Raw genomic sequence first — 18,925 nt, 5'->3', positions numbered from 1 at the left:
AGTCTTTGACCTCCAGGCTGCTGACATCTAGCATTCAAGAGAACCTCAGGGAGAATCTCGCATACTGGCCAGATGTACCTTGACAACTCTAGGACTGGTAGGTATAGAATTGTTTACATTATTCTTATCTGCTATCACTGTATATCAATAAAATTCACCCATTATCAAACGGAGAGGTAGTGGTTGGTCTGAGGGTTTGGATCCACCTGAAACAAGGTCATAAATCCAGTGCCAACAAACTGCTAAGAGTTAAACTAGGAACAATGTTGTTGTAGGTCAACCGCTACTCTTTCACCAGGTGCAAGTTGCTGCATGACAGTTCTATTAAACAGTTACCTCAAACCCTCTCCCATTAGCTCCCTTAATAAAGAACAGACAGCTACATTTGTTTCAGTTTTAGAGCCTACACTAATGTATATTTTCTTGAGAAATTTCATTATGCTGTCAGTGTTACACTAGTTCCTCTGTGTAACACACCATTTTCAGTTAAATGCCATAGGAGTTGAAATGACATTTAAACAAACAGAACTACTGGTGTTTTATATTCTAAATGTAAAACGTTTATACAACAAATTCAGCTGAAGTCCATAGTGAAAGAAAGCTGTTAGCATCTAACAGCAGTTTGGTGGTTTCAATCTAGGTCACAAAGGACAAGTGTTCACATTACAAAGCTGTCAAAGCAACTGGAACTAATTTGCATTTTCGTCCGCAGTCTCAGGAAGAAGGCCAAAAGGATATGGGGACCATACCACTAGATCTGTCATCTTTGACCAAGCTCTGTTACAACCACATTTGCTCTGATCACACCAGCCAGAATCCACACCTTGGGGATCTGGAGCAAGGATTCCTACACTTACAATACAATCTCAAATGTATAGCCACTCAGATCAACAGAGCCAGATTGGAACCCCACTCTGACCTCTCACTATATCAGTCCTGTGACAAGGATGACAGAATCTTTCTGGCTGTCACCTACAACCCCCAGTTTGAACACTCAAGACATCATTAATGACCTCCAACCCCTCTTGGAAAAATATGAACACCTCAAGGTAGCCACACGGGATAAACCCATCCTGGCTTATAGACAGCCTCCCAAATTCAAATGACATCTCTGCAGCAGACTGCTTACCTCCTATTCTCAGCACTCCAGGCAGCAGCTACAGCCACGGATTCAGCCTGGACTGAGCGGGGCTGGAGCCACTGCCTACCCTGGGTCAATAAGCCAGTACTTGAATCCAAGACAAGACACATACCATCTCCCCCTCCTCCCCCCTCCCCATGTTGAATGGGGGAAAAACCTGGTCTTAGAGGAAAAACAATTTGATGAACAAAATTCTGTAACAAGGGGTCCACAGACTGGATTGTGCTTATTCTGGTCTTAAGAAGTGCATCTACATGTGCATTTTACTGCAGGAGTTGACTACTTAGCTCCACAGTAAAGCTTCACAGTCTGCAAGTGCACTGGTATTAGGGGATGGTAAACAAATTAACTCTACTGTAGAAAATTAATATCAGAAACAGTATTATCTTACAGCAAAGTACTTACCTGCACTGAAATGCATGTGTAAACAGTGACCAGATGGGAGCCATATTCCTAGCTGCCACCAGCCACATAGCTTCACAGGTTCTGCACCCTCATGTCCCAGCCAGCCCCTCTGCAGCCTGATGCCACCACCCGGAGCTCAGGGTTGACCCCCTGTCAGCCTAGGCATCCTCTGCCCAGCTCAAACAGCTGCTGTCCTGGGTGCATGTGTAGATGCTGCAACCAGGAACAGTTCACTCTGGCTCAAAGTACTCCAACATTTATTTCTTCACCTTAACTGCACATGTAGATGCACCCAATTCTTATCCCATTACTTGAGCTACCTTTTATAACCCAAATCTCTCTCTATGAAAACTGCTTTGTTTAACCCTTCACCTTTTTCAGCAGTGCTCCTTCCCTCTCCTTTTCTAAATCCCTTTTATTTAAAAAGTGACCATATTCCTTTCTATTCAGTACCTCTGCTCTTTGCAAGTCCCTTCATTGCATCTGATGAAGTAGCTGTGGCCTAACAAGTTAGTTTGAGATGCCATGCTGCCCTGTGTTCTACTTTTTCCATGGCAAAGGTGACTCCTTCCAAAACAAACCCCCCCCCCCAAAAAACAAAACAAACAAAAAAAAAAAATCAGGACTCAAGCTCACTTGCAGAACAGTTTGGCATACTGTACCCTGACTGTTCACACACAAAGAGCTTCAATGCCATCAGTTTAGCATTTCTTCTAAGAGTTTACTACAAATAAAAACAGTTAAATAAAATCTATTACTAATGACAAAAAATAAACTTTGAAAGGATTGTTTAGTTTTGGTAAACTCTATTATCTTCTTGAATATGCCAAGTTGAGCCCACTCTATAAAAAGGGTACCGAGTCCCTATAAATGACCAGAAAGAGTTGGGGGGGCGGGGGATAGCAAGTTAATGTGATTGGACTAGAACAGACAAACGGAAGTAAGACTGGGTTGTTGCCCACTTCCTGACTGGCAAAGATAAACAGAAATCAAACTGAAAACATTTATTTGTTTAACACAATCCACTATAGTTTATTCTCTTTGAGTTCAAACAACTACATTAAAAAGAACTCGGAAAACAAAACAAAAAATGTTGACAAAAGGAGTCTCTGCATCTGCAGAACAAATACTTAAGCTCAGCTCAACTGTTTAAATAAAAAAAAGTTGGCTCATGCGAACCAATACAAATCTATATACAGAAAGAATACTGATATATTTTAAAGAAAATATTTAATTAACAAGAAGCCAGATATTATAGTCAGACTTCCTCCTCCACAATGAAGAGGAAAAACCTCAAACTTAGTGTTTATTTATATGGACATGCAATATGCTAATGTTACCCACATAATAAAATGACAGAGTGTGTCAATGCTGCAGTCTTTACTCTGGCTCACTTCCAGCAGATTTCAAGTAAGAACCAAAATTACATTCTAAATTTACCACCGACTATCCTCAGTGAAAAATTAAGCATACAAACCTAAATTTTCAAAAATTGAGTTTCTATAGTTAAATAGTTTCTACAGAAGTTACTGACTGTTAAGTATACCAATGGGAGCTGGTAAAGACAAATGCCTCAAAATCAGAACATTTATTTAACAGCTGGTATGTGGATTTCAGTGCATAATTCTAGGCTCCTATCTGAAAGTATTTGCTGGAATATATAAACAAAGTTAAAATTAAATGCATTTTCCTTGTGCTAACAGCAATATAAGCCATCAGTTTTAATTATATTGGGAGAACTCTTCCCCTTGTGAATTAATTACCTTAATCCATGCATCATTCATCTTTGTTTTGTAATCTAAAAAAATTTAAAAACCTGAATACATTTTCTGAAATTAGGAAAAAAAAAAAAAAACTAACAAAAAACTTCTGCCTAAATTTGCTCATTCTTCAAAAGTATCCTCCACAATCTGTAAGAACAGCACAGAGGCACAAATCAACACTAAAGCTGCGCTGCCTTGCCACTGAAACTTTAAGGCTGTGGTTTTTCAACGCAGATTTTAGCTTTCAGAAACTGTGTAGGTCAGAGTGATGATAATAATCTTTTATTTATATATATCCACAAATTAATAGTGCACATTTAGAACAATTTCAAAAGGGGAAAGCTTCAAGAGGACAGCAGTTACATTCTAATTCTGTATAAACTATTTGAGAACAATACAAATATAGCAAAACCATTCCAATTGAAATGCTGCTTCATCCGGGGTAAAAGTTGAGTGGTTTTGCTACAATTATATCATTGTGTTATGTTCACATACAACTAAAATGTAATAGGTCTTGCCCTTTTTAAATGGCTCCAAATATAAGCGAGTCCACACCCGGAAGCAGAATGACACTCTTGACCATCACAGATGGTATGGTATAAGAGTGACATTGATCTTTTTCCTTTTTTTCTTCCCTCCCATCATACCTAGTAATTAGCACAGATATTAGGTATCTATGGTCCAGCTACAAGAGAAACTATGACTCAATTTATTAATTTTCAGAAAAAAATAGCATGAAACAACCTGTAACATCTGGATTACAGAATCATTTGAACTTTTAATTATAAAAAACAAAACAAAAACAAACAAGTAGTTATCTGCAGGAAGCATTTTTAAAAAGTTATCTGCGGAAATTATTAGTATCAATATATTAGTATCAATAGTTTGTTCCATACCAGCTGTTAACTTTTTTGGTGCTTATGTAAAGGATTAGATTCACTATATAATATTCCTTGGTATTATCCATCCACACAAGCTCAATGTGCACTTTCCCATCTGAATCCACATATTTTATGTCATAGATACACCCCATGTAGTCATAAAGGCCAGATGTCTTAGAAGATGGTCTCATGTAGACTGGGGCACTGAAGCACCAAAAGGGTTTTTCAGTTTCATCCAAGACCGTGATATCCATCACGTAACAGTTCTAAAACACAAACAAAAAATATTTACTTATGTTGTGCCATTTCATTATGCACACGCATAACATATACACAAAATATCTGAGATAGTGCCATGCAGACGAAGTCTGAAAGCAGCGCTAGGGCACATGCTTGAGGTCCCTCCAAGCCACTGATGCTTTTCCAGGCTTAGTCATTCAGTGAACACAAGCAAGCAGAGCCTGCGTATCAGCCCCAGTCCCAGATTTAACATAGAGGTTGCACAGAGTCAGAAACATTCTCCAGTTTTTCCCCCTCTGTGAAATGGCACAGGATTTAATTCTCAAAAGGACAAGTATAATATTGAATACTTTAAGTTACCTGCAACAATTCAGTAGATATACTATAAACTGAGATCTTAATATTGGGTGACACTTAGTGTCTTGTTGTTGGACCTCTTGCATAACATAGGCTAGTTACGAACGTCTGAAGTTGAATGGTCTTGATGAGTGGTTCTCAACTGAGATGCTGCACTGCAAGCATTGCTGTCACAACAGCAACCAGGTAAAATTGCCCCATGCACAATTCTGCTTCGTGAGGGCTGTTGTCAGCCTAAAGGAGATCCAAATGATTCAGCTGTAGCCTTCTCCATCCCACCCAGGACTGCCAACTATCCATAACATTTATGGACAGTCTGTAAAAAGTCAGTCTAAAAAAAATCACTTGCCCATGAACTCCATAAAAAAGTCATTAGCTTGTTTCAAGATCTGTTGCATGAAGAAGCTAGTCGAGCATCAATGCTGGGCAGAGAGCAGAGCAGCACCACCTGGTGCTTACACAGGAGCTCTGCTTCACACGCTGCAGCAAACCATCTGTCAAGGCTTTCTGGCTCACTGCAACTTCCATAGTTCCTTGTAGCTGGGACAGGACAGAGGGGCTGGGAGAGCAAGGCAGCAGATGGAGATGTCTGCTGGAACTGGGGTGGGGAGGCAGAAATAAAGCTAGGGAGTGGGTTTTGGGGGCAGCATGGTATACAACCCCTGCGGCAGTCAAGTAGGGTTGCCAACTGAAGGGTATTTTTTTTAAAAACTGACAGTAAAAAAAATGGTTGATTAAGTAAAATGTTTGTAGACTGTCAGTTAGAAAAAAAACAAACAAACAAACAAACAAACAAACAAACATTCTTGTGTTAGCATACATGGGCCCCTCCAACACTCAGGAATAGAGGCATATAGGCCAGTTCCACCTGTGCACTTTTTTCATGGATGAGCACAGGGAGAGCCAGACCAGGAAAAGCTATACAACATGAAGCAGCTCCTGCCTGCTTTAGGCTGATCACGGTCCTAATGCAGCAGAAATGTGCATAGGCTTTCCCAGACTGACCGTGCATCAGGCATAAGCCGAGGCAGCACCAGCAGTGCTTCTCACCAGGGGTTTCACTACATTCAGAAAGAGGTGGAAGGGTGCTGCAACTCTGTAAAAGTTTAGACCAGCAGTTTTCCACATCAAGGACTTCTCTGCTTCAATTTTCCCATTGTATCTGGGTTCCTTTATCCTGCATCAGGAATGCCATATTTAATTACTACCTACAGAGCAGGTTTCCCTCCCACCCAACAGGATGCCTAAAGTTGGCAGTTTTTTGTTTGTTTAATTTTTAAGGCTTCATCAAAATATCCAGTGACCAGGGAGCCAGCGACCAGGGTAAACTGTTTGCAGGCAGTTTGCTGGGAGCAAAAAGGGAAGAGAAGACGAGCACCAGATCCTGCCCAGGGAAGGTAAGTGATCCAGAGCTGCCTTTGGTTTGCTGAGGGTTTGTTTGGTGGGCTGTGCATGTTTGGGACATGTGCTCCAAGAAGCTGGGAGTGTTGCTGGCTGAGTGACTGCTGCCTGGGCCTGACAGAAGCCCTAACGAGCAGGGCTGAGCTGGTGCAGGCCCAGCAGGGTATAAAAAGGAGACACCCTGAGCAGTCAGGGAGCCAGCAATCAGTGTGAGCAGTTTGCAGGCCAATTTCCCTCCCATCCCCTCTGCCCCACCTCCCCCCTTCACTTTTTGAGAAGAGAGCCTTTTAGCTTCATGCAAGGAAGCAGGAAAAAAGGAACCTTTGAACTTCTGGGGGACAATGAGCAATAAACAGACCAGCTTCCAGGTGAGTTTGCTAGGGAAGGTGTGGTTAGAAGAAGGGCAGTAAAAGAAAGAAGGCAAATCAAGAGGCCCAGGGAAATGGCTGGAGGACATCACAATGCCAAAGCCACTGCCACTGCCACTGCTTGCATCTGTACAGGCAGGACCGCTCACCATTGAGGCTTCCACCCAGGTCTGGGTTTGGAGCTGTGGTTGGGGGCTGCCTGAAGTGCGAGCAGTCCCTCTTGGTGGTGTCTTGCAGGAAACAGTGGCTGATCATGATGATCATGAGGTCTTAGATGGCTGGAAAAGGGCAAACAGTGGCCACATTTAAGAAAGGGAAAAAGAAGGATCCAGAGAACTAATAGACCAGTCAGCTTCACCTCAGTCCCTGGAAAAATCATGGAGCAGATCTTCAAGGAATCCATTTCTAAGCACTTGGAGGAGAAGGTAATTAGGAATAGTCAGCATGCATTCACCAAGGTCAAGTCAAGCCTGACCAACCTGACTGCCTTCTATGAGATGACTGGCTCTGTGGACACAGGGAGACCAGCAGATGTGTTGTACCTTGATTTTAGGAAGGCTTTGATACAGTCTCCCACAACATACTCCCAGGCAAGCTAAGGAAGTACAGGCTGAATGAATGGACTATGAGATGGATAGAAAAAACTGGCAGCAGCATCAGGCTCAGACAGGAGTAATTAATGGCTCAATGCCTAATTGGCAACCGGTATCAAGTGGAGAGCCTCAGTAATCAGTCCTGGAGCCAGTTTTGTTCAATGTCTTCATCAACAACCTGGAAGATGGTATAGACTGCACCCTCAGCAAGCTTACAGACAACACCAAGCTGGGGGGAGTAGTAGATACACTGGATGGTACGGCTAGGATTCAGAGTGACCTAAACAAATTAGAGGACTGGGCCAGAAGGAATCTCATGAGATTCAGCAGGGACAAGTGCAAAGTCCTGCACTTAGGATGGAACAATCCCATGTACTGGTACAGGCTGGGGGCTGACTGGCTGGACAGCAACTCTGCAAAAAAAGGACCTGGGAGTTACGGTGGACAATAAAACTGAATATGAACCAGCAGTATGCCCTTGTTGCCAAGGTGGCTAACAGCATATTGGGCTGCATTGGTAGATGTGTTGCCAGCAGGTCAAGGAAGTAATTATTTGCCTCTACTTATCACTTATGACGTCACATCTGAAGTACTGTGTTCAGTTTTGGGTCCCCCACTACAGAAAGGATGTGGACAAATTGGAGAGAGTCCAGCAGGCAGCAGTATAAATGGTTTGGGGGCTAGGGCACATGACTTCTGAAGAGAGGCTGAGGGAACTGGGTTTATTTAGTGTGCAGAAGAGGAGACGGGTTTAACCGTAGCCTTCAACTACCTGAAGGGAGGTTTGAAAGAGGATGGAGATATCTGCCTCCACTGAGAACAGTCTATCAGAACAAGGAGCAACAGTCTTCAAGTTGTAGCAAAGGAAGTTTATGTTAGATATTAGGGAAAAAATTCAACTAGGAAGGTAGCAAAACACTGCAAAAGGTTACCCAGAGAGACAAAAGGTTTTGGCTGGGATGATGTAGTTCGGGAAGGCCCTGCTTTGACCAGGGGCTTGGACTAGCTGACCTCCTAAGGTCCCTTCCAACCCTAATTTTCTATGATCCAGGTTGTTCTGGCATTACACGCATGACTATTCCCCCAAATTTTGCTCCTCATAGTGGTAGCAAGGGCATTTATTTCTTTTTTTATGATAACAATAAAATCCCCAGAACATGTAAAAGCTGAATATACAGATAAAATTCTGTTTGGGGTTTTTTGAGGAGGTGGTGTTATTAATCCATCTGATGCTATGCATTATAAAATAGATGTAAACAGTATTTAAAACACGCAGGCAGAATTAAGATAGAGTCTAATGTTAGTATCATTCATTTCAACCTCCATTATGGTCTTATTGATCCATTTGACTAGCAGTCTTGAGTACAAGTGCCACCATTTTATGGCATTTGGCCTCAAGTCCCTTGACGCTAGGAATATCCTTAAGCGAAGTCATCCAGATTTCACTCCATCAAGACCTTTTCTGCTCCAGTTTAACAAGCCATGTGAGCCAGTGCTAACATCCCACAAATGTTGCTGATCAAAACCTTTGTATAGACTAGAGACAGACTTTACACTGACAAATTCTGGCCCAACACAAGCTTTTCCAAAGCCAAAAATGTTGTTTAAATCACCCTACTGAGCATTACAGATCTGACTTACGAATGGTCATTGCTTTAAGAATCTTTCCAACAGATATTCATCTATTTTGGTTCTTTCTAGCTTCAGCTGCTTTTGGTTATCCAATACAATGTTTGACTGATAAAACCAAATGGAGAAATTGAACTCTTTCTATATGTACAGCTGGAAAAAAAAGTGAGTCAATCTATTTCATAGACATTTTAAAAGGGACAGAGGGGGAAAAAAAGGACGACATCTTGATTCAGGGTAACAAAGCAGGAAAAAAAAAAAAATCAGTCCGAAAAAGAATGTAACAACATTATGGGCAATTAATGAGCTTGAAGTTTCCCATTTTCCCAGGTAGAAAAAAAAAGTAAATACATTAGAAATGCATTATCATACTCAAACATGTTTATAATTCACAGAAGGCGCTCTTTTAGAAATTCTGCATGCCTGTTCTGCCAAAAGAGAGCGACTGTTTGACAACAGAACAAAGTTAGCGTTTGACCTCTATAACACCTCGATTTTAGGAGGTTTTTTCAGTTGAAATGATTTCTCACAAACAAAAACTATCCAATTTTAAATACACATATTAGGTGTTACTTTTATTTTGAAAAAACTATTTTCTTCCACAAAACCTATTCATTTACCTTTATATTGCCTTCAAATACAGATGTTTTCCAGAAAAATCCAACTTTCCCAATCAGAGGTAAGTGCTGTGCATTATCTTTTAAACCTATAACCATAATCTTCAAATATCCATTTTGAATGTAATCTGAAAAGATTAACAAATTTATCATTATGTAATGACAAATCAAACTAAGCCAGAAATCCTTTGTATGTCCTTATTTCTCTGCTGCAATCTCTAAACCATGCATTTGTCCTCTACAGATCAACAGAGAACTCTGACATGTATCCAGTAGTTTTCATAAGCACCTAGCTATGAAAACAGATCAAGTCACCATACACAGCTTTGATTCTGGGAGACAAGAATGGATAGAAAAGTTGGGGTTTTTATTTCATTCAAGTACAGAAGTCTGAAAGTCACACAGTGGCTTCAAGAAACAAGCAAATAGGAGTCTCAAGTGAAATAATTTAATCCCAAGTCACCCAATCACTCAACCCTGCAGTTATCACAGAGGTATCATGTTTAACACCAGGGGAGAAAAAGCAAAGATGCTTCATTACTACTTTGTCTAATACAAAACTAGTTGCAAATGGAGCAAGCCAACATAACCTAATATCTATCCTAAATTTGGTACTGTTTGCAATCATAAGGAAAGAATTTTTCTTTTTTTTTAAATGGGATGTTTTTCCTTTTCCAGTAAATAAAAAAAAAGTGTGGTAAATTCTGAGATTAGATTACAGTTTGGCATTTGTCTTAATGAACTAATTCTCTGATAAGGAAAGTAAGGGCTTTTTTTTGTTTTTGTTATTTAAAATAAGAGCTTCTTCATAGGACATTTTCCAAAAAACAAAGCTCTTTAAATACAAGAAATACTAAAGCAGTTGAAAGTTGTTCACTGAGAAGGCAGGCAGGATAATCATCTTCACTATGTGAGTACAAGAAAAGCAAGTCAGGAGCGGCTCTCCGTTCATCACCTCAATCATATACAAACATAGGGTGCCACTCATTCTTGCCAGCAGAGAAAGCAGTTTAAATTATGCTTTCCTGATGGAACTGGCCCTACTATAGCCAAGAGAGAACCCACTCAAGGGAGGGGAGGTGTTTGTGTACGATTGACTGCTTCCCTGAGGGTTGCTGCCAGATTAGATTAAGGAGGGGAAGTTCTGAATGCTGTAAAACAGAGGTTCCCAAACTGAGTCACAACCCCAAGTGGCGTCACAACCTCAGCAGCTGGGGTTGTGAGATTTCTGTGCCCACAACTGGGCACAAAAGCTGTAACAGAGCTGGACCAGCTCCAGGCAAGAGCTGCCTCTGCAGCGCAGCAGGTGGGACCCAGAGCAGGAGGGAACACTGCACCATCATGGCCACCAAGGTGAGGTGTGGCAGCAGCATGGAGTTGTGCCCTCACTGCTGCCAGGTAGGCAGAGGGTGCCTCAGCTTGGCAGCCATGCCAGTGTGGCACTTCCTTACATCCCAGGTCCAGCCCACTAGGCTACAGACCCCAGGGGAAAGGCCAGCAGGGAGCCCCAAGCCTCCAGCAGGCAGTTTGCATCCTCCACCCCCACCACTGGCTCTGTTCTGGCCATGCCACCCACAGGGGAGGGGACGGTAGGGTGGAGGGATGGATGCCAGGCTCCACACACTGCGTTAGCCACAGCAGCTGCCACCTCCTGCAAGCAGCAGCTGGAGGTTGGGCACTGCACATTGTCAGTGCCACTCACTCCCAGGACCAGGAGGCTGCAGGTCAGGAGTGAGCAACATTGGAGGGGTGGGGGATTGCAACGTTGATGGTGAATACAGCAACAGCTCAGCCAGGCCTACACAATATTTGTGACCAAATTAAAATAACAATGCATCTTGTACAAAAATGCAAAAGTGACAGCTGGGACCATACAAAATAGAGCAACCCCAATTGGTTTTATTCTGTGCCACATTATGTCAAATCAAGAAAATGGTCAACAGAGAACTGACACACTTATCACGTGTGTCAGAAGCCAGTAAAGGCAAGAAAGCTACATACGCATTTCAATTGACCTAGCAACTAAAAGGAAACAAAAAGGCTAAATATTAATCTTAAGAGAAACTTGTAAAAACTACAGAAAAGATATCCTGTACATGACAAACACTTCTCCCAACAAACATCCTAAGGTATAGCGTGTTAAAAATGTCTAAACTATTCAATGTATGTTTGGAGTTTGAAGAACAAACCATCACCCGTACAAGCTACTGCTAATGTGCCTGGTTGATATACAAATACCCCAAGACAGGTTTGGTGACACCTCTAAGTATCCTGTCTGACTGCTCAGGCCCATCACCTGTAAATTGACCTACTATTATAGGGCCTGCAGAGATGCACAAGTTTTATACCTAGACAATGCAAGAACAGGAGCCAGGCAATTAATAGTTACAATATGATGATCAATACCTTTTCCTCCCTGTTTGGACTCTAAAAAAATCGGCCAGCTATCAAGGAAAAGTGCTTTGAGGTTATACAATTAAACAGTATAAGAACTAACAGAATTTGCCAGCAAAGTGTGCACTCCAGGAGAAGCAGAGAGAGAGATCACTGCCACATTGCAGCCAGCTTAACCAGCAACAGATCCTGGTTGGTGAAAACTGCAAGACTGGACCAGCTTCCTTTGCCAGAATCGGTGAGAGAACACTGTTACCTCTAAATATGTAGTAGGACTTTGTGGAGCAGCTCATTTTATTCTGAGGAGTCATTTTTGGCATTTGGTTTTTATAAGCTTGCTTGTGGCATTATTATTAAAGCCCTTCTCCTATTGATTAGCTGGGTGTTGGGTCAATTCTTGGGGCACTAGGTTTAAAAACCCGCTTTCTAAATGCAACAGTGGGGCAGGAGTGAGGAGACATGCTGAGGAAATCTGGGAAGCACTGCCCTAGCTGTCTCCACAAAACAATGCTTCCATAAACCAACTGGGGAAAGACCAGCTCAGTGGATCTTCCATCTGACCTTGCTATTTTACCACTGTAAACATGTTTGGGTCTCTATTAGCCATAAGGAACCCTATGTGGAGGCACCCTCTCTTTCTCCTCCAGCCTGAAGTAGGTTCTGTCCAGTAGAGAGAAGTTGTCAACTCTTTTCTGTGGCATCAAACTCCCCAATGGACTCTTCATCTTACACCTAGAACTTAAGTCAGCAAAAGCCAAACGTAATCTGATTAACTTACTTATTGCTGGTGACAAAAGTGCATTTGTTCACCAGAAACAAAAGCAATGCTTGAGTCTTTTAAGAAGCTAAGGCCTGTCCACATAACTCCAGCCACAAAGGGTTGTGTTGAGATCGTGCTTATCTAAAAAGTAAAATTCCAAACCTAGGTTACATCAAACCAGTATTAAAAAACTGAAATTGGCATAAATACCTAGCTTTAAGCAGAGCTTTTACAAATAGAACTTTAAAAGAAGCCTCAATTACCAAGCATTTTCCTCAAAGGGATATTTACTTATCTGCAAATAAAATTCAAACAGGAACAGTTATTCCACAATGCACAAATCCACGCAAAAACAAAATCATATGTTGATGGAAACAGAATAAATTGGGGAGATCCATGCTGCCAACAGAAGAAGGAAGTTCAAGGTATCGCCAATATTACAAAAGCAAATCACCACATCGGTGGATGGACCACCTAGGAAGCTATTCTGCAAATACCAAGTCCCTTTACATTGACTGCTGGAGTCTAAGCCAGACCTGATAAAAAGATGGTACAGAGTTCTATCATTTCTCTGACCGTTTCATTTATATCTGTCAACTCATTTTTTTGCAAGTAAGAATTTAGTTTTAAAAAAAGTTAGTCATGAACTGAACTTCTAAACCCATTTTTACACTTCTTCCTTCTTTGTGGAAGATCAAAAGACTCTTAGAGATCTAACTTCTTCAGCGATTTTACAGCCTTACAGAAACATTCTTAAAAAGGTACTGCCCTCACTGACCACATTTCCATGAATGCACCTTCCTGCTCCCAATACAATTTTACCCTTTTTCCTCAAAAAAGAGAGAGTCCGAATCACACAATTACAGTAGAACAAACACATAGTTCATAAGTTATGTGCTTCAGCCCTTGCCAAGATTAGGGTTTGCAAACCAGCTGGAGGTCATTTACAGCTGCAAATACAGAGTTGCTCCAGCTTTTATTTTCAAAGGGTTCAGGTTCTCCCTTCAGGTGCATGGGACTGCTAAGGAGCTCCAGCCGTGCCCTTTGAAGTAAAAACTACAGCAAACACCTGTGTAGTTCATCCTTTACTTGGCATTGCATTACAAGTTAACTGGGTTGTATGTCACCCAGCTACAAATCCTCTGGGTTCTAGTGTACTTCCTCTCTGCTCCCCACCTTTTTGTAAGGCTCCACTACTGCTCAGGACCTCTCCTGGCTGCATTTTCTTTCTTCACACTTCCTGTTAAGCCACCAGCCTTCTGGCTTATGAAAGCCCAATCTACTTCGCAGCCTTCTTTGAGAAAAAAAAACATGTAGCCACTCTGCTATTCATTGCTGTTCCACCCCAACACCCACATCCCTGATCAAGGAAAGCTAGTGGCACTTCATTTGCTTTTCAAAACGTTTTAGCCCTGATGTATAAAAATGCAAGGTGTGGCCAGTGGGGAGGGAACTTTTTGCCCAGAAACTCAGGACAAGATGTTTAGGTGAGCTTTCAGATATGTCTGCTAAGTAACAAGAGGCACAGGGGTAGATCAAGACACAGCAGGCACAGGTCAGAATCTGGTGAAGGTAGTGGAGGGAATGGGACTAATAAGAAATAAACATGCTCAAGCCTGAGAGGCACTTCCAAGTTTTGTTGAACCCGTACAAATAAGACAGGGGGGTTGACTTTTTTGACCATTTTTGTCCCTTAGCAGCATAAGTTCCAGTAGACACACAGCTATACAAAGCGAGAGAAATTATTTTTGCTCTTGGAAGTGGCATAACTGCTGTTTGTTCCACTCGGACAACAACTCTCTAACAGGAAACTTCATAAGTATAGACATAGACAAGGGTTCAAAAGGCAGGGCAAAGCAACAGAGCTGAACTGTCATTCAGAGGGATGGGTCTTGTAGGTGTCAACTAGACAAGAAGGAAGGATTTTGGTCCCTAGTGCCCTACTAAACAGATTTGCAGGAAGCACTGGGGGTGAGGATCTGAACACAGGTTTGTTAGTGCTCACATGAAAAAGCTGCAATAAGGAAGCGAAAGGGGAGACTAGGCTTGTGCTCCTTAGCTACCATTCAGCACTTATTTTGGGGGGGGGGGGGGGGGAAACGAACCTGATCATTGATTTGCCAACCAACCAGTATAGGCTTTGCTGTAAAAGAAAACTGAAATTTGTACGATAACTGTTATAAGATACAGTGTGCAATTTGTGCAAGCAAAAGGTACAGCAGACCCGTTTTATTCGTATTTGGCTTACCTGTCTCACATTTATGCAAATTAATATTAACATCCAAGCAGAAAAACACACCCCAAGACATGCATCATTCGCAAACACCTTGCGAGATGCGCAGACTGCGTCAAACGGAGTTACGCGCAGCTTGGATTCCCAAGCAGGATTCTGGAGGCTCACTCAGTCTCAGTGTTGCCACTGTGCTAGCAGCATATATTTACAATACATTTTTGTAACATAATAAATAAAGTACTGGTTGAAAAAGGTTTCATTTTGGTACCTTTGGTATCATAAATGTGAGGTTTAAGGAATACAACCCCTCACTTTTCTATTATTTCCTATGGGAAAATTTACCTCAAGTCACGCAAATTCAACATACGTGAGGTTTCTCAGGAATACAATATACATGCAAGTTGGAAGTCTACTGTACCTCCTTAATGTTCTCTCACCATGGCAAAATTTACTTATTTCTGCCAGAATTAGATAAACTATTTAAAATGTGTGGGTCAATATAAAATTCGGTGCAAATCAGTTGCATGAAAATTTTGTAAAAAAAAAAAAAAAAAAAAAAAAAAAAAAAAAAAAACCATCCACACAAAAAGCCCCCCAAAAATCCTAGAAAAAGGCCTAAGACACATGGAACAATCTGTCCCATAAAAGATGCCTTGGGCCAAAACAACAAACATCAAGCCAAAACAGCAGAGGATAATACTGAAAGACTTGGGACAACCAAGAAAAAAAAAATATGGCCAAAAGAGTACAAAATCTGCAAGTAAACAGACTTTGCAGCAGTCAAAGAGAAATCCACGGTTTTTTAGAATCTGAAGAGAAGAGCTTCAAGAGACACTTTCCAATAACCAATAGTGGAAAGTGACTGCAATCCAAGATTCTTAGGGAAGTATATGTGGCTCCGTAAACAAATCTTCATTTCTTCACGTTTTCTCCACCGTTTGTGGAAACAGCTACAAGAACATGGACTAGAGATGGAAAATTGTAAAAGTTTAAATAGATGTTCTCAATGCCTATTAGTTAATATTCCAGAGAAAGTACTTAAGGATCTGCTGAAATTCAATAAAGATCAATTTGATTAAAATGATGTATAGACTTTGATCTACCATAAAACAAATGCATCAAGTGTTATTACATAATCAGCTGCGGGAATATGAATCAAGGACCAAAGTATACACTTAACACTTTGGTTAAGTTCTCAGCCCTAATGACATTCTGGTTGAGGTGTCACCAAATACAAGCACTCACACTTCAGATCTCACCAGTATCTAGCAACTCTCCTCTGAAACTTGTATGAAATTTTGATGGCAACACTACTGTCTTCTACTGCCCTCTACTGTCTTCACCAAAAACCAGGACATGCAGCAAAACAAAAAGCAGCAGTAATACTGTTTTGTATTTTTCCAATAAAATGCTAATTTTTTTGTAGCATTTTAAACAGTGCTAAATACAGATGCGTCTTATAAACAGATATACATTTTTAAAGTTTAGAAATGTTTACTTTCTGCATACAACATAAAAAGTGCAAGGTAATTTGAATTTAAATGTTAAAAATGCAACCACTGAAATGAGCCTGGGACTGCTGACAGATGTAACGCTGTTATAATACACCTGGTACAGGGCCATGCTCCTATAAACAGCATAAGTTAGCTCAAAAATAAGCGAATAAAAAAAAAAAAAGAAAAAAAAAAAAAAAAAAAAAAATCGCTGCAACTTTAACCTGGAAGACAACAGAATTAAAGTTGCAATGGTCTGGCTTCATTTTTGACTACTACTATAAGAAAAGGGAAGACAACAGCTACATTGGAACAGATTATACAACTACTATTTGAAACCAATATCTCTATAGCATCTGTCAACACCTTCTATTTTAAGCATTCTTTTTTTTGTACGTCAAACATTTTAAAGGAGTCTTAAAAGCTAAAAAAGAAATTCTCTCTCTTACAGAGGCAATATTTTTCCCACAGATACATTATGATATCTAGGTTGTCAATGCTCTAGCAGCAGTCATCAAAAAAAAATCCACAGACATAAGTAAGAGAGAGATGAAAAGTTCATGAATAAAGGTTTAGGAAAGTGAGAGACTAGGCATGGAGGAGGTAAAATTACATGGAAGGACCATTTTAAAATGAAACAGTCTTCCAATTTCCATTAACTCTACCTTTTCTGCAGAACAGATTGCGAAATGTAGAACACACATAAGTACGCCCACCACTGTGCATATCAATGTGTAGTTGGAAGCCATGCAGTCCATATTCTGGGTCAACATCATCCAGTATAGGTTTATGAGCAGGCAGGACATATAGTCTTAAAAAGGAAGAATCAGGCAAGAAAAAAAAATAAATGGGCACAAAAGAAATACTAAATAACCAGTTTTTTTTGGGGGGGGGGGGAGGGGAGGGGTTGTGTGTGTGTGTGTGTGTTCCTCCCCACCCCCCACAGGTGTTCTACTTTGCCATTTATATTTTGGAAGCTTAAGCTGAGTTTACCATACTCCCTACACAGATCAATATCATGCCATAGAAAGCTAACTACAAGCAACTAACTAAATTTACCACTGGAAACATTTCAAGTGTGCACCTATAAAACTTCCATCAGATGGACTCTTCTACTGTAGCCACGGGTCTAAAAATCATTTACTTCACTAGAGGAACAGGCAATGAAATAATCTGCCTAGGCCTGCTGTAGAGTACAATGGTGAATCTCTGGCTGCGTATACATGTTCAGAAGAGCTGAGAGAGTTCTCTTAGGTTTTTTCTCCTCTGATGGAAAACAAACAAACAAACCAACCCTTATCCCAAATCCCCTGACCAAGAGATTGTGAAGGGGCTCCCTGCTTGGCTGCAACAACAGAGTCTAGCCTGAATTACATTGCCTCCCTGGACCCAACGGAAGCGGGGGGGTGCACAGAAAGCAAAGCTGGGGAGCCAGAAAACTATGCTGCAACTTCTCTCAGAAGCCAAGTAGTGTACACAAGTCCAAGCTCCAGGGAGAGACTTCCTATGTTATTTTTCTCGTAGTGTGGCAATTGCTCTGGGAGAAAAATTTTGAGTGTCTGTACACCTGCGGTTTCTACTGGAAGAGCAGCTACATTCAGTTTTTACCTGGAAGGTTGCCTCTGGTGAGAAGTAATTTTTTTCAGAAGTACATAAATGAACACATAAGTTAAGTCCAATAAGAGAAAACTAAATCACTTACACTAATGATTTACTAAATCCCAGCAAGGGTTGCAGTAGAAACAGTAGTTATTAGGTATGCTTTGTATGAAAAAAATCTGACAAGGAGAAGCAAGCAAAGAAAAAGAATGTATGGAGAAAGGGGGGGGGGAAAAGAGTGAAAAAGAAGCAGCTGCTTAAAGCCAACTGACAGTAATCTTCATTTTGAATATTTTAAAATGGACAAAAGAAAAAAAAAACCAAGACGTCTGCAAATATATATTATATACGTGTTTAAAATAGAAACTATAAATCTAATAAAGTTAAAAATGGCAAGGAGGAAGAGGGAGCGGGGAAAAAGTTAAAGCTTTTGCAAAAATTGAACTTAAGCAATTCAGGTTTGTTTGTTTTTTTATATATACAGTAAGCACTTTTATATAAAAGAGTGTGATTAAGTTTACAAGGCTTCTTTATTAAATGTAGTCAAGGGATGTTTTAGCATGAAACATACTTTCTATTTTTTTTTTAAGCCAGTTATTGCAACTCTAATGCATAACAGTTCTTCTCTGTGGAAAGCACTACCATTGATAATTAGTGTCATAATAATAAACCTCCTTTACCACCAGTTCATTTTAAATTTTTCATACCTAATGCTTTATGTACAAGATTATACCTAGGATCCCACATACAAAGATAAAGTGATACTTACGTAGTGGAAGAGCCCAGTGTGCTTTTCTCAATAATTTGGTGATAATGAAGACTTGCCACAACAAAAGCAATCTCATTCCCTTCCTGACAATTAAATTAGAAGGAATACATTTTATCAAAAATGTTTTCCTAAGCATCATTAAACCCCACAAAACATGCTACCTATTAAGTCTCCAAGATCATTACAGTATATTACAATTTTAATAATAGTTCAACAAGAAAGCACTTCTTATAAATTGGTACTATACATCATATCCAAACACAATAATGTATAAATAGGGAC

The 18,925-nt window shown here is 40.5% G+C and overlaps 1 protein-coding gene across 3 annotated transcripts in view; it reads right to left on the bottom strand.

Moving 5' to 3' along the window:
• Positions 1-2,559: 2,559 nt before the first annotated feature.
• Positions 2,560-18,925, bottom strand: part of FBXO15 (F-box protein 15) — a 56,477-nt gene continuing 40,111 nt past the window's right edge. For all 3 annotated transcript variants that reach the window (XM_090039583.1, XM_090039580.1, XM_090039581.1), the window contains 4 exons: positions 18,644-18,726; positions 16,941-17,086; positions 9,399-9,523; positions 2,560-4,456 (listed from right to left, as the gene is read on the bottom strand). In XM_090039583.1, coding sequence (XP_089895709.1) covers positions 4,187-4,456; positions 9,399-9,523; positions 16,941-17,086; positions 18,644-18,726 — 624 coding nt within the window. In that variant the 3' untranslated portion in view covers positions 2,560-4,186. The remainder of the gene's footprint in view (positions 4,457-9,398; positions 9,524-16,940; positions 17,087-18,643; positions 18,727-18,925) is intronic.

This window comes from Crocodylus siamensis, chromosome 3 (genome assembly GCF_052110815.1).
Source record: "Crocodylus siamensis isolate JL-2025a chromosome 3, ASM5211081v1, whole genome shotgun sequence".
Classification (NCBI taxonomy): domain Eukaryota; kingdom Metazoa; phylum Chordata; order Crocodylia; family Crocodylidae; genus Crocodylus; species Crocodylus siamensis.
This window is presented reverse-complemented; position numbering and strand designations above follow the sequence as displayed.